This window comes from Ursus maritimus, unplaced genomic scaffold (assembly GCF_017311325.1).
Source record: "Ursus maritimus isolate PB19 unplaced genomic scaffold, ASM1731132v1 scaffold_20, whole genome shotgun sequence".
Lineage (NCBI taxonomy): Eukaryota > Metazoa > Chordata > Mammalia > Carnivora > Ursidae > Ursus > Ursus maritimus.
The window spans coordinates 21,701,598-21,716,755 of record NW_024424453.1 but is presented as its reverse complement, the minus strand read 5'-3'; the positions used below and the strand labels follow the sequence as shown (position 1 = coordinate 21,716,755).

The window sequence follows — 15,158 nt, the reverse complement described above, 5'->3', positions numbered from 1 at the left end:
TCTTGGGAAGGTCAGGTGTGATTATGGCAGTTCTTCTCATGTAAGATTTCTTTATCCTATACAAAGTATTTATTAGATATATAGAAATCAAATGAATGCTAAATGGTAGTGTAGCATGTTGAAAGCATAGTTTTCTGCAACTTTTCTAGAAATCACCTAACCTTTCTGAGCCTTAGTTTCCTCTTCTATATGTTTGGAATTATGGTCTTTCTATCTTTCAAAGGGGTTGTGAAAAGATTGGATGACTTAGTACTGCTGGCACGTGGTACTGTTAAGTATGGGCTGTAACATAAGCTGTAGTGATACTGGGTAAAGTATATTTTCAGAGTTTTGTTGATGAACAGTTTATTTATGTGTACCTCTTATCTTGTCGTAGAAATAAAAATTGAACTTTATAAGAAAATTTGAAAGACCTTATAAATGCTAACATATAGGATTATCTTATTGTGCATAATTAAATAGCATAACACATTTTAATTTTATACTAAACTTGTCAACAATGAAGCTGTATATATTCTTAAGTGCATATTTGATTGATTCTTCTTCACTGTTTTTTTGTTGTTGTGGATATAAATGATAAAGTTTGCATATTTTTTTCTTTTCCCCATCTAAAGTTCTAGTCCTCGGTTCAGCTTGCTGTTCCCGTTGTTAGAACATCATATCCTGAGTCACACGGGCCAAATTCTGTCAATTCTGTCTCTGTAGTAATTTCTTCCAGTTTTCTTTTTCCTCCCATTGCGCTTTCAGTACCTTAGTTTAGGCCCTGTAACTGTCAGAGTAACTTTCCTGAAGCATAGATCCAACCACACAGAAACTTTTAGTGACCCTCGTTGCCTAGCATGGCGTTTCAGATTCTGTTGATTCCACCCTTTCTTTACAGTCTTATCTCTTCCTATTCCCCTTTCATCTTCCTTTATGCTTTAGCCAGTTTGTACTATTCACTGCCTCCTTGGAGGTGCTCCTTTTGTTCTCACCTTCAGAACTTGTGCCTTACTCCTGGAGTGTAATCCCTCTACCCCCCATTTCTATATTTGGGGGAAAAAAATCACTCAGGGGAAATTACTATGAAGATCATGAAGTAATGTATATGAAGGCCCTTAAGAAACATCTGCTGTATATAATGTATATATTAATTTATTCAGTAAATGGTATCTACTATGATTCAGCTTTCTTCTCACCCCAAGTAATCTTTTTTTAGGATCATCTTGTTCAGGACCCTGGTTTGCAATTTCTTAGGGGTTTATCGCCCTGGGATCTGTTTCGGTTCTTAACTTTGTATCCTTTCAAATATACTTGGGCTTCAGGGTACCTTAGGATAATTTCAGAAAGGAATAGGTGTCTATTCCTCTCAGCACTGCTGTATTCAGAAAGACATTGAAAGTGAAAAGAAAAGACTAGGCTTTAGAATTTGATTTCTGTCAAATCACCTTACTAGCCAATGTACCTGTGAATTTTTTGGGGGGGGGGTTGTTTTAATTTATAAAAGGAAACAGTAATGCTTCTCAGGGTCATTGTACACATTAAACAAGATATTTGAGAAAATATTTAGCACTGTCTTGACTACTTGATAAATATTTGTCATCTTCTCTTACTTCCGAGTATCGTCCTCCTCTGGGACACACACAGACACACATACAAACCTACAAGTATAAGTGCACACACCACCACCCACATACACATAAGCACATATGTACAAACTCACGTACATGTCTAGAAGCAGATACACCAGAATCTCTACCTCCTAGCCTGGTATTTGGAATTCTAGTCCTATGTAAAATTTGTATGGTAGAAACTGCATACTATCTAGTGACCTTTGCATAGAACCATTGATCTTGTACACAGAGAGTTGGCATCTTTTCATTTTTGTTAATCTAAGTTATCAGTTTTGATTCCCAGTGGTGTTTATCTTCTTGGTTTAAATTGTTTGCTTTTTGCCAATGACTGAAAGCACTGTTTTCTCTAAAATATTTACTTGTCTCCCTCTTCCTTCAGGTATTTGTGCAGAAGTTACCTTCTCAGTGGAACCTTCTGGGCCGTGCCCCCCTCGCCCCCCCCATTTATGTGATGATTCATTCCTGCCTAACACTTAATTAGTAACACATCATCTTTACTTATTTATTGTCTGTCCATTTGTGTTAGCTCTCAATGAGAACACAGTTTTGTCTGCTTTTCTCACTCTTCTATCTCGAGCATCTTAGTGTAGTTACTCAGTAAATATTTGAATGTGTGAATTTCAGGATAGGTTTGTTTTCAGTATGATATCTCTGTGTTAACACTGTAAGGGTTCTTATATTTCGTGCTTTTGATAACTATATAGGAAACTTTTTTTTAACCTTTGGTACAGTTGACATAGATCAACTTACATCAACTGGAAAAAAGATATATGCAATTTTATAATTTGTGATGTGATATTAGAACTTCCTTTTTGTCCATGCTAAAATTCTACACACATGCACACTCATACTTAACTTAGTAGATATATTTCATTATCTATCATAAGCAAAGCATGGTGCTAAGAACTGGTGCCTTCCTTTGAGAAGTTTGTAATTCAGTGGTGAAATGTATAGCTGTCTCCTTTGCTAGTTCCTTCTCATCTCTACTAACTCAAAATGGTTAGAGAGTTTTAAGGCTGTCTTTAAATCTCTTTTTTTTTAAATCCATATTTACTCTCCTTTTGATCTTGTATAGTCTTGTGGTTTTATAAATATTATGTACTTACTGATGATTCTAAAATTTTCCCACAGCCAGGACTTCTTTGTCCTGTTGACATCTACACTTGGATGTATAATTGGCATCTCAGACTTAAGATGCCTAATACAAACTGTTGATCTCCCTCTCACAACAAGAGGCTCCTCCTTCTGGGAAATGACATCTCTGTTCATCCCTCTGTTTAGGCTGAAACTCTAAGAAGTCTTCCATAACCCCTTTTTCTATCATACCCACATCCAGAATATAAAAAATCCTCTTGGCTCCATCTTCAAAAATATGCCCAGTTGACCACTTCTCTCCATGCCAGGATTGCTCCCTGGTCTAAGTTATCTGTAATCAAGGTCATTACAGTAGTCTTCTAGCTACTTTCCTGCTTCCACCCCTTCCCCTCTGCAGTGATTCTTCTTTTTTTTTTTTTTTTTTTTTTAAAGATTTTATTTATTTATTCGACAGAGATAGAGACAGCCAGCGAGAGAGGGAACACAAGCAGGGGGAGTGGGAGAGGAAGAAGCAGGCTCCCAGCAGAAGAGCCTGATGTGGGGCTCGATCCCAGATCGCCAGGATCACGCCCTGAGCCGAAGGCAGACGCTTAACCGCTGTGCCACCCAGGCGCCCCTGCAGTGATTCTTCTAAAACAAAAGTTAGATCATGCCTTTCTTCTGCTTAAAATCTTTCAGTAGCTTTCCATGTCGCTCAGAAAAACCCAAGACTTTCCTATTTAACCTGCTTCTTTCCTTAACCCTACCTCATCTCTTACTGTTTCCTCCCTGTTCCCACTTTGCTTATTGTTTTACAGCCATACTGGCCTCCTAGCTATCCCTTCAGTGTGCCAAACTGTCCTTTCTAGGGCCTTTGCATGTTTTATTCTTTCTGCCTGTTCCTCTCTTTCCCCAGATAATCTATCTACATCGCTCATTTCCTCATTGATGTCTTTCAGGTATCTGCTCAAATATCTTAATAGAAAGGCCTTCCTTGATTCCCTATATAAAATAACATTGCTCTCCTCCTTCTCTTTGCCCTTTGGGTCTGGCATTCCCTAACTCTCTTACCCTACTTTGTTTTCTTCCAAGGCAATAAATACTACATACTTACTGAAGAGTTTATGATGTTTGTCTCCCCTGTCTAGATTGTACAACAGTTCCATGTGGGCAGAGACTTACTTCTATTCATTGTTATATCCCCTGCATTTAAAAAAGTGCCTGGCATGTTGTAGGCACTTAATTTTATTTGTTGAATGAAATGCAACAAGTGCAATACAATACGATCATTGTAGTTGAAGTACATGTAAGATGCAGTAGGGAATAGAGGAAAGAGTGACATGACTACCTAGGAGTTGAGGGAAGAATCTACAAACAAAGATGCCTTTAAGCAGAACTTTTTGGAAAAAAAAACAGGTAAGAGCATTCCATACAATGAAAATAGCATTGCAGGTGTACAGAGGCATGAGAGAACACAGTGTTCAAGGAACCAAAAGTATAGTACTGTTGGAGCATAACTTGTGGGGGTAAAGATTAAATAAGTAGATGAGGCCAAACGTAGTAGACAATACCAGACCGTGAAGGGTCTTTTGATTTTTATCCTGCAAGGTAGGTAGTGTGGAGACACTGAAGACGTTTGAGAAAGGGCGTACATATGTTTACATGTTAAAAGGTAAGTGGCAACAGTGTGAAGGATGGGGAGCAAAGCTAATTTCAGCATTTTATTTAACATATATGTGATGTTGCAGGGTACATATGATGCAGAGAAACAATTACTTTGGCGTGAATGGGCAAGAGGCTATTTATTTTATGGTTGGACGAAACCACTAATGTGTAGTGTGAAAGTTCAGTTCTTGGCATATTTGCGGTATATCTGTAAGGGAGAAGAAATGCCCAGTGGAGGATTAGTTTATCAGCTATAATTTCAATAAGAAATGGTGTTGCTCCAGTATAAAAGATGTTGTGCTTGAAAGCCAGCCTCCTTTCTTCATAGAGGAACGACTGTTTTGTCAATAAAATACCGCCTGATCTTGATTAATTGTTGAAGGAAATAGTGACAGTTATAAATATAATCAGATCTGTACTATTTGCTATAGGGCCAGCGCAGCTACCTTGTAGGACAAATATCTGTCTTTTCATATTGTAATACCCTGATATGCACAGAACTCTTAAAAATGAGGGATAAGCTAAAAATATTTCCTTTTTTCATTCAGTTGCAAGTAAACCCATTTTCGTTATTTCACTTCTCTTGCTCAAGTATCATATTTTAGCAATATATTGAATGTTTTGAATACTTTAATCTTATTACTTTAGGGTCAAGATCCAATACGTAAATTTAAGGGTGAGATGGAGGTACCCAAAATGGGCTACATGGTGTCAGTATTGAGAATTTGGCACTCCCCAATTCATCAACGTGGTACTGTATTATGGAGCATATTTTTAAAAACACATCCAAATACTGCAGTAGGAAATGATGAAATGTTTTCAAAGGCAGATATAACAATACAAAGAATTAAGATCCATTTGTCTCCATTTCCCAAGTCAAAGCATTCGCTTTTTGAGCGTGCTGTGCTATTCAACTCATTATCTAATGGAACAATAAAGGTAGTTTTCGGTGAGGTATTGCTTTATAATTTCTGAGTCCATGTTTGATCCAGATAGCCACATGTAGCTGAAAGATTTACCAAACTCTGATGGTCAGTAATGTGAGATGCGATTTTATTAATTTGTTAGAAATAAAGGCTAAAAAAACAAACCAGTCAGGATTAGGTTACAGAATCAACTCTAGCTAGTTTAAGCAGAAGGAGACTTAGTAAAGATTTTAGGGGTGTCTACATGGCTCAGTTGGTTAAGTGTCCGACTCTTGATCTCAGGTTTGTGAGTTCAAGCCCTGTGTTGGGTTCCACACTGAGCGTGGAGCCTACTTTAAAAAAAATTTTTTTTTGGGGGGGCGGCGCCTGGGTGGCGCAGTCGTTAAGCGTCTGCCTTCGGCTCAGGGCGTGATCCCGGCGTTATGGGATCGAGCCCCACGTCAGGCTCCTCCGCTAGGAGCCTGCTTCTTCCTCTCCCACTCCCCCTGCTTGTGTTCCCTCTCTCGCTGGCTGTCTCTATCTCTTCAAAAAAATAAAAATAAAAATCTTTAAAAAAAATTTTTTTTAAGTGGTTTATAAAATTGTTAGAAATTCTGACTGAAGAAATATAGTTTGAACTCTCATGGATGAAATTCTAATGCCACATTGCAGCTGAGCTACCAAGGGAGTTACTACCTCTTTTAGAATCAGAAAGGTACCTGCAGAATTGGGAAGCTGTAACTTACTTTTAACTGTTTGAGAACCTTGCCACCTCTGCTGTGATCAGGAACCTGCCACTATTAGCAAGCAGCCATCTTCATCAGTAAGCTGTTGTCGCCACTCCTGGCTCTAGAGCCAGGCCACACCTGTTATAACCTGTATGATAGAATGGGTGCCTTGTGCCCTTCTTGACATCCATGAAATCTGTGACAAGGGGCGCCTGGGTGGCACAGCAGTTAAGCGTCTGCCTTCGGCTCAGGGCGTGATCCCGGCGTTGCAGGATCGAGCCCCACATCAGGCTCCTCCACTGGGAGCCTGCTTCTTCCTCTCCCACTCCCCCTGCTTGTGTTCCCTCTCTCGCTGGCTGTCTCTATCTCTGTTAAATAAATAAATAAAATCTTTAAAAAAAAAAATCTGTGACTGGATAGAAGGACTTCAGAAAACACTGCTGCACAAAACTTGTATATCTCTGTGACAGTGCTTAATAGTAGCAGCAGCCTCAATACAGCCTCCCTTCTCTTCTTTCCACATTTCTAGTGAATGCATCTGATTGGTGGAATTTAAATCATATCCACAACCCTAACAAGAAAGACTGGGGAATGTAGTTTTTAGCTTTCTAGTCTCTGCAGTACAGAAAGTCATATACCAAAGGATGTTGAAATGGATGATGACCACTGATCTACCATATCTACCACAGATATAGATCCTGATTCTCCTTAAGGCTAGCCATTACCAAACGGTCCATATAGATAAATTGAGAAAGATTACAAATAATGCTATCAAATAATGTTGAGAAACTTTTAAGTATTTGTTTTTCAGTATATTTTTATTATTTATAATGATGTTAAAAAATATCTAAAATTTGTGCTCCACCTATATGATAAATATAGTGGTCTCTGGATGCCAAAAGTTTCTTTAAGTGTTAATAGGTAGATGAAAAGTCTGAACGAGGGAATAACAAAACCGTCAGAATGGGTTATCTAACGGAAATGGGTTAAAAAGAAATGGGTTATCTATCTGAGGAAGGTTTGGTGTTATCAAATACTGAAGCGTGATCGAATACGGTGGGATCTGACAGCAGTCATTTGATTTGGTGGTACTTAATGTTGTTAGCGTTCTAGGGATGCCTGGGTGGCTCAGTTAAGCCTCCAACTCTTGGTTTTGGCTCAGGTCATGACCTTGGGGTGGTAGGATCCAGCCCCACCTCAGGCTCCGTGCTCAGCGAAGAGTCTGCTTGAGATTCTCTCTCCCTTTGCCCCTCCCCCTGCTTGCATGTGCATGTGCTCTCTCTTCCAAATAAATAAAATACTAAAAAAAGGTATTACTAGTGTTCTTGAAGGTTCTAGTAAAGAAATAGAATCAGAGGCCAAATTGCAGTTTCAGGCTGTGAGTAGGAAGTTTTGAAAGGATTGGAGCAGAGGTTATAGAATAAGTTGTCAAGGAGCAGTAGTTATATTTCTTTCCTTCCTTCTTTCCTTCCTCCCTTCCTTCCTTCCTTCCTTCCTTCCTTCCTTCCTTCCTTCCTTCCTTCCTTCCTTCCTTCCTATAATTAGAACATAGGTGAGGCCCCTATGCAAATACCACACAGGAGACAAGTACAGCCTTTCAAAGTTCCTCACTTTTGTCTGTGTAGCTTGATGTGAAGTGTGTACTATTAAGATAATCTCTTTCTGCTTAGAGATATAATGGGTGCAACATTTTTTATTAGTTCTCTAACCATTCATTATTTCACTTTCAATTATTTTTGTATAGAATGGCAGTTAATTATTTTGATGTATGTTTTTTTATAAAGTGCCAGTTAATTACTGTAGTTTAACGTGTTGGTAGCTGACTTAATCAGCATATTTGTATGATTAGTGAACTGGACATTGATTGGATGAATTCACCTTCAGTGTAGTTTATTTAAACATAGCTTTAGTGACAGATATTCAGTGAGTACAGATTATGGTAACTGCTTTTATAGGAAATAATGTTGAGTGTGCTACGTATATTACATAGATCTTAACATTTTTATTTACTCTAAGTAAATATATGATAACGGCAAGTTCATTGGATTCTGCACACAAAATAATCCCTGTTACTCCCCCCACAAAATGGTGGGTGGTAGAATAGGTATACATTTATACAATGTGGTTTTCTTACATTGCACTTATGTGATGGAAATGGGAACCTGTTCAAGGGCAGTGATTTAGTGTCCCAGATTCCCTCATTAGACATAGAGCATGTTTATTATGATTTAATTCCTAATTTGTTTACATTCTAGGCCCTTTATGGTGACCTAGTTGGATTTGGGGTTAAAAAAACAAAACAAAACACTGTGGATTATATAAAGAGAGGAAACATCAAAGAAGAAGAAAAGACGTAAAGGAGAAGAAGGTTGAGAGTAATGAAAACAGAATTGGTAGACAGTGTTGTGGAATGAGAGTGAGGGAATTGGGTAGGGAGAGCTCAGAAGATGGATGAGATTTGAATAAGAGAAGGACATCTAGTCTTTAGGAAGAGGAAAATGGAGGGACACAAATTCAAATATATATTAGTTTTTCCTGTTTGGAAACTGGTTTATTTGTAACAGCCAACCCATATTAGTCAATTTTTGAATCATTTGAAAGATTCCTGATTCTGACTTGAGTTGAACATAGTATGTTTATTCTGTTTAAGTGATAACTTGATTTTTTTAAATCTCTCAATGGCAAACTTAATGAGTCTCATGCTCTACCACTGACTTTCTCATTGAAATAAAAAAATGGTTTATTGAGTTTTTCATAGGTGCTGCTTAAGTTTCTGATAGGCTTTGTTAAAATACATTGGTTTAATTGGCCTTTAGTTTTAAAGTTGATAAGCCGACAGAGACTCGACTTTATCTAGCCCAAATTGTCCTCAGGAAAGCTATGTTTTGGTAATTTCTCTGAAGCCATTTAGCCATTTAGTACTATTGGTAAAACAGGAATGTTAGTTTCATGATTCTTAGGGCAGTGCTATTTCCCTTATGCCAACTGCCTTCCTTTCCTAATTGAATACACATTTCTGTGTGCTTTTGGCCCATGGGCATCTCACAGGAACTTCAAAACTAGACTTACTAGCTTCTTTTTTTTTTTTTTAAAGATTTTATTTATTTATTCGACAGAGATAGAGACAGCCAGCGAGAGAGGGAACACAAGCAGGGGGAGTGGGAGAGGAAGAAGCAGGCTCATAGCGGAGGAGCCCGGATTGCCGGGATCACGCCCTGAGCCGAAGGCAGACGCTCAAACGCTGTGCCACTCAGGTGCCCCTAGACTTACTAGCTTCTTTAATATTCATTTAAGAAATATTTCTCAAGTGTCCACTGTATGACAGTCATGATTTAGGTTTTGGTGATTAACCAGTTCTCGGGCCTCAAGAATGAGAGATGCAGGAGATAAATATGTAAAAATTACTCGTTTCAGATGGTTATAAATGCTCTCAAGAAAACAGAGAAATAGACTATGGTAGCAGGATTATCTACTTCAGACAGAATAGTCAGAGAAGCTTTCTCTGAGGAAGTGACATTTAAGCTGAGACCTGAATGATAAGTAGAGCCAGCCGTGTGAAGTTGTAGGATTAGAGCATTCTAGGCAGAGGCCCTAAGCTTGAATGAACTCGGCATAGTTGATGAATGGAAAAAGGGTGAACACTGAGAAGAGTGGGAAGAGGCCAGAGAAGAGAGGACAGTGGGGCAATGTAGACCATGAAAATGGGAATTTAGAAATGGGATTGTGTTCTCAGTGAAATGGAATGGTTTTGGAGCAGGGGAGTGACTGCCCTGAAGAATATGATCACACTGTTTGGTGGAGAGTGGGTTTTAGGAGGATACCAGTGAGGGCAAGAAGTAGTTGGGTTTGGGATATATTTTGGAGGTTTGTTGGATTTAGTGCTGGACTGGATGTGGGGGAGGTTTTGGGAGGATGAGAAAAAGAGGAAAATGGTGGTAGACTGCATGTTTTAGGGGAGGAAATCAGATGGTTTGTCTAGGACTTGTTAAATTTGAGATGCCTACTGGATATCCAAGGAGGCAGTTGGATATTCACGTCTAGCGTTGAGGAGGAGAATCAGGTCTGAAAATGCAGACCTAAGACGCATCAACACCATACTGAAGGAGTTTGCACAGGGAAAGAAGAGAAGATGGTCCAGAACTGAGCCCTGAAGCATTGCAACATTTAGAGGTGAGGAGGGAAAGAAATAGGCAGAGGGCCAGGGATATAGGAGGAAAGCCAGAAATAGTGTATTGTGGGAGCCAAGAAAAGGGCATTTTAAAGGAGGCATGTTAGTATTCACTTCTACTAAATAGTGCCACCAGATCAAGTATGATGAGGACAGAGAAATGGCTATTGGATTTGGCAGTATGGAAAGCATTGTCATCCCTCACTAGAACAGTTGCCATTGTCATCATATAGTTAGAAGCTGACTGGGGAAAGGGTTGAAGAACTGATGAAAGGTGAGAAATTAGAGACAATGTGACTAGAAATGATTGCTTGTGAGAAGATTTGCTATGAAAGGGAGTCTAGAAATGGAATGATACCACAATAGAGGAGGTGGAGTCAAGGGAGAGTTTTTTTCTTTCTGTGTTTTTTGGGAAATAAATAAAATTGGGAAATACTAAAAGCTTGTTTATATGCTGATGGGAATGATCCACTAGTGAGGAAAGTTAATGATGATGCAGGAAAGGGATTAATTGTGGAGTCAAGTCCTTGAGGTAGCTGGTGATTGGGCTGGAGAGCACAAGTGGGGGGATTGCCCTTTCTAGAAGCAGGGAAACTGGGGGCGCCTGGGTGGCACAGCGGTTAAGCGTCTGCCTTCGGCTCAGGGCGTGATCCCGGCGTTATGGGATCGAGCCCCACATCAGGCTCCTCCGCTATGAGCCTGCTTCTTCCTCTCCCACTCCCCCTGCTTGTGTTCCCTCTCTCGCTGGCTGTCTCTATCTCTGTCGAATAAATAAATAAAATCTTTTAAAAAAAAGTGAATTAAAAAAAAAAAAAGAAGCAGGGAAACTGATGTAATATGACCTCACACTCCCCTCTACACACAGCTCTTCTCTTCAGTCTCACTGGACCAAGTTGATCACCTTCTTTCTGTAATCACTAGGGTTTTTTGTTTTTTGGGTTTGTGTGTGTGTGTGTGTGCTATATCTTGCATGTTCTTTTGGATTGAATTCATCCTGTATAAGGTTTAGCATGAAGCAGCTGATGGTATTTAACACCAATTTCAATTTTTGTACCAACAGGTGAAGCGAAAAATTTATTGCCATATCTTGGACCCAACAAAATGAGAGATTGTTTCTGCACCATAAATTTGGACCAGGAAGAAGTTTATCGTACCCAAGTTGTTGAAAAGTCTTTAAGGTTTGTAAAAAATTGGTAAACTGTCTTTCATATGATATGTATTGATTGATAAATTTTATACATTTTCCAGACTGTAATAATCAAAAAGACTTTCTTTATCTGAAACTTTTCTTTTACATTCTGGATTTGTTTTTAGAATTACAGAATCTCAGTGTTTGAAGGATCCTTACTGTTCACTGAGCTGGACTAATCACCTGTCTTACACTTGGTTCCTTCTGACAATTGTTGACAATGGTCATCTGACATTTGCTTAATAATGTTCATTCCAGTGACCAAAGAGTTTATTGCCCCTAAGCAGCCTGTTTGGTCTTAGAACTATTCGACTCTTAGAAAGTTCTTACATTTAGTCAATTGATGTCTATCAAAAGGAGAACCTACTATATGCCAAGAGCTTGCCGGGTGCTATTTATTCATTCATCCGCGACAGCAAGATAGATGCAGTGCTTGCTTTCATGTGGCTTTTCATTGCCTCAAAATATATTTTCCTTTTAATTGTGCTAATTCTATCCCTTGGATTTCTGGAGAACACCTCAATCCATATTTGACATGACATCTTTCAAGTTTTTGAAAACAACTATCCTATACCTCAGTTTATTCTCTAGGCTAAATTTTGCCTATTCATTTGAACTTTTCTCAGAGTATGTCATTGTTTTATTTCTCTTGAGAATGAATTACTTCTTAAAATTATACAAGTCAATGAACTAAGTAGGGCATTATAAGGGAATGAATTCTTGGGTAAATTTCTCATCTTTTCAAAGTGTAATAACACTTTCAGAGTATCCTAGTAAATTGTAATTCATAGCATTGGAGTGTGCCACCTCTGCCCTGCAATAGTGTTTGTGGACATAATTCTGGCCCTGAGCTGTGCTGGCAGGATGCGGTCTTAGTCAGAGATAAGAGTCAAAACAAGGGTGTAGGGAGTTGTTGGAATGAACGTATGGTGGGTGAAGTACTGAGTGTCTTGACTCCTGTAAATTGCATTTTGAGAATTTATTTTTCGAAGCTCTTTTTTTCATAATCTTTTTTCATTACACTTCCCCCCTCCTTTTTTTTTTTTTTTTTTTTTTGCCTCTGGAGCTTTTCCCTTTGTGTCTTTATTGTCAGTGTTTGTAATCTTGAATGTCTGTGGTGTTCTTCATAGGAAAGGCATTGTATAAGGCTGAAAATACTTTAGTAGCCCCCCATAATTTGAAGTAATACACTTCACATCTTTAGTCATAAATCACGTGTCCCTGTTTTTTAGAATTCTGTTCTTATTTATATGTTATACATGGTGAAACTGAGTCACCAAAAGAGCGAATAATTTGTGCATATAATATAGGAAGTTAGGAGCAAAACGGAGATTGGAACCTGAAACTGTCTTAATCTCAATTTGTTACTTAATGTACACTGATTCCATATTGCACAAAAATCAGTGATATACAATGCTAGTAATTGTCCATACATTGAATACTTGTGGTAGTTTCTAATGTGTAGCTTTGTAAATTAGTAACTAAAATTAGCTTCCTTTTTCTTTTTTAAACCCTTGCCTTTCTAGACTTGTGTTGGGAAAACATGATGAAACCAATTATTTTTATCCATCTTAAATTATTTTTCTAGATACATAGCAACTTGGAAGATATTTTAAGACTAGCAGTGGTTACTTTAGGTTATTTCAACAGTTAGACTAGGTGGTCTTGGATTCTTGGCGCGCCCTAGCACTTTTCCTTGCGGAATAAGGTGAAAGAGTCTGTAATATAAACCCTTGCTAACCTTGCTTTCATGTCAGTGTTTTCTTCCCTTATTGTGATAAGCTATCAAGTCAAGAATCAGTAAATACCATTTAGATCTTTATGGGTTCTGGATATTACAGTTTTTATAGGTAGTTTGGATATAGAGTTTTCGTAACGGGTAAGGAAGAGTAACATATGGAATCTGTAGCTCCTAAATTTTTACCTCAGATCCTTTTAAAAAGCAAGTGGTATATAAACAAACTGAGAAACAGCAATACTGATTGTGCCCAGTGCTTTTCTTCCCCGTGCCAGAAATTTCCTTAGGAGTCATATGCATGATCATATATCAGCGATAGCAATAGAATGTTGTTTTTAAAATTATGTAAGTCTCGTCATTGCTCCTTACCAGCCTATTGAAAAGTTTTCTTCAGATGGATTGGTTAGTTAATTAATTAAATAAAGATGTGGGCGCCCAGATGTGGGGATTAGGTTTGTTGACATTGTGGTGATATAGTGATACAGATGACTTAGTGAATAATTCTCTGGTGTTCTTAGTTGGTTTTAGAATGTGTTTTAAAAATAATATTTGAGAGGTGCCTGGGTGACTCAGTTGGTTAAGCGTCTGCCTTTGGCTCAGGTCATGATCCCAGGACGTCATGATCCCAAGGTTCTGGGATCGAGCCCGCATCAGGCTCCTTACCAGTAGGAGGCCTGCTTCTCCCTCTCCCTCTGCTTGTGTGCTCTCTCCTCTCTCTTTAATAAATAAATAAAATGTTTTAATAAATAAATAAAAATAATATTTGAGGGACGCCTGAGTTGCAGTCGGTTAGGTGTCAGGCTCTTGGTTTTGGCTTAGGTTGTGGTCTCAGGGTTGTGACATCAAGCCCAGTGGCTGGTGTTGTGCTTAGCATGGAGTCTGCTTAAGACCATATCTCCCTCTCCCTCTTCCCTCACCCTCAAAGAAATAAGTCTTAAAAAAAATAAATAAATACAGGTAATATTTGTGTACATGTGATACATAAAGGAAATTCTCCATTTTATAATTGTTTATAAAATGATGCAAAGAAGGAAATACTTAAACATGTCATGTCTTTGCCTAATAGTTGTTTTTGTGTCAGTTTTTATGTTGAGATTAATTAGAGGATTCTAGTTATTTTGATAGATCCAACTTTTTTTTTTAAGATTTTATTTATTTATTTATTTATTTATTTATTTATTTATTTATTAGAGAGAGTGCATGTGGGGAAAGAGCAGGGGCTGATCGTGGAGCCTGGAGCCCCATGCTAGGCTCCATCCCCTGACCTTAGATCATAACCTGAGCCAAAACTAAGAGTCGTGGGACGCTTAACCCACTGAGCCACCCTGGTGCCCCATTGATAGACCAACTTTTAAAAGTTTATTTTGATTACATTTGAAGAAAAAATACATTGACAAAAGTTGACCAGGCATTATAAACAACTAAAAAGCTGAGTCAGCTGTTTTCTGGACAAGATTAGAAATAAGTTTTCTAAGAGTATTTTTCTTTGCATTTCAGCTTCTTTTTAAGTCATGACATCCTGAAGAGATTGCATTTTTTGGTGACATTTTCGAAGTATCGTTTAGTTCTTTAAACATTCTCAGGAAAGAGGTGCTCTTGACAAAAGATATTTACTAGCATTTTAGAGATTCCTGTCTTCATAGAATCTAAATATCAAAATAACATTCTTAAACATCTAAAAATGAGTTGTTTCATAGGAAAAAATCTTAGCAGCTTGGGGATAGGCAAAGATTTCTTACTTAGGATGCAGAAATCACTAGTCATAAAAGAGGAAAATTGATAAACTGGATTTCATCAAAATTAGAGCCTTTTACTCTTCAGCAGACACTGTCAAGAAAATGAAATGGCAAGCCACAGCTGGGAGAAAATATTCTGACAAAGGACTTGCATCTAGAATTTATTTAAAAACGAAAACAAAACCAATAAGAAGAAAGATAGCCCAGGGGCGCCTGGGTGGCGCAGTCGATAAGCGTCTGCCTTTGGCTCAGGGCGGGATCCCAGCGTTCTGGGATCGAGCCCCTCGTCAGGCTCTTCCGCTGGGAGCCTGCTTCTTCCTCTCCCACTCCCCCTGCTTGTGT

General features: G+C 38.4%; 1 protein-coding gene across 2 annotated transcripts in view; it reads left to right on the top strand.

Annotated features, from left to right (window-relative positions):
- RASA2 (RAS p21 protein activator 2) overlaps positions 1-15,158 on the top strand; it is a 117,388-nt gene that overhangs the window by 12,881 nt on the left and 89,349 nt on the right. For both annotated transcript variants that reach the window (XM_040636735.1, XM_040636734.1), the window contains exon 2: positions 11,214-11,331. In XM_040636735.1, coding sequence (XP_040492669.1) covers positions 11,214-11,331 — 118 coding nt within the window. The remainder of the gene's footprint in view (positions 1-11,213; positions 11,332-15,158) is intronic.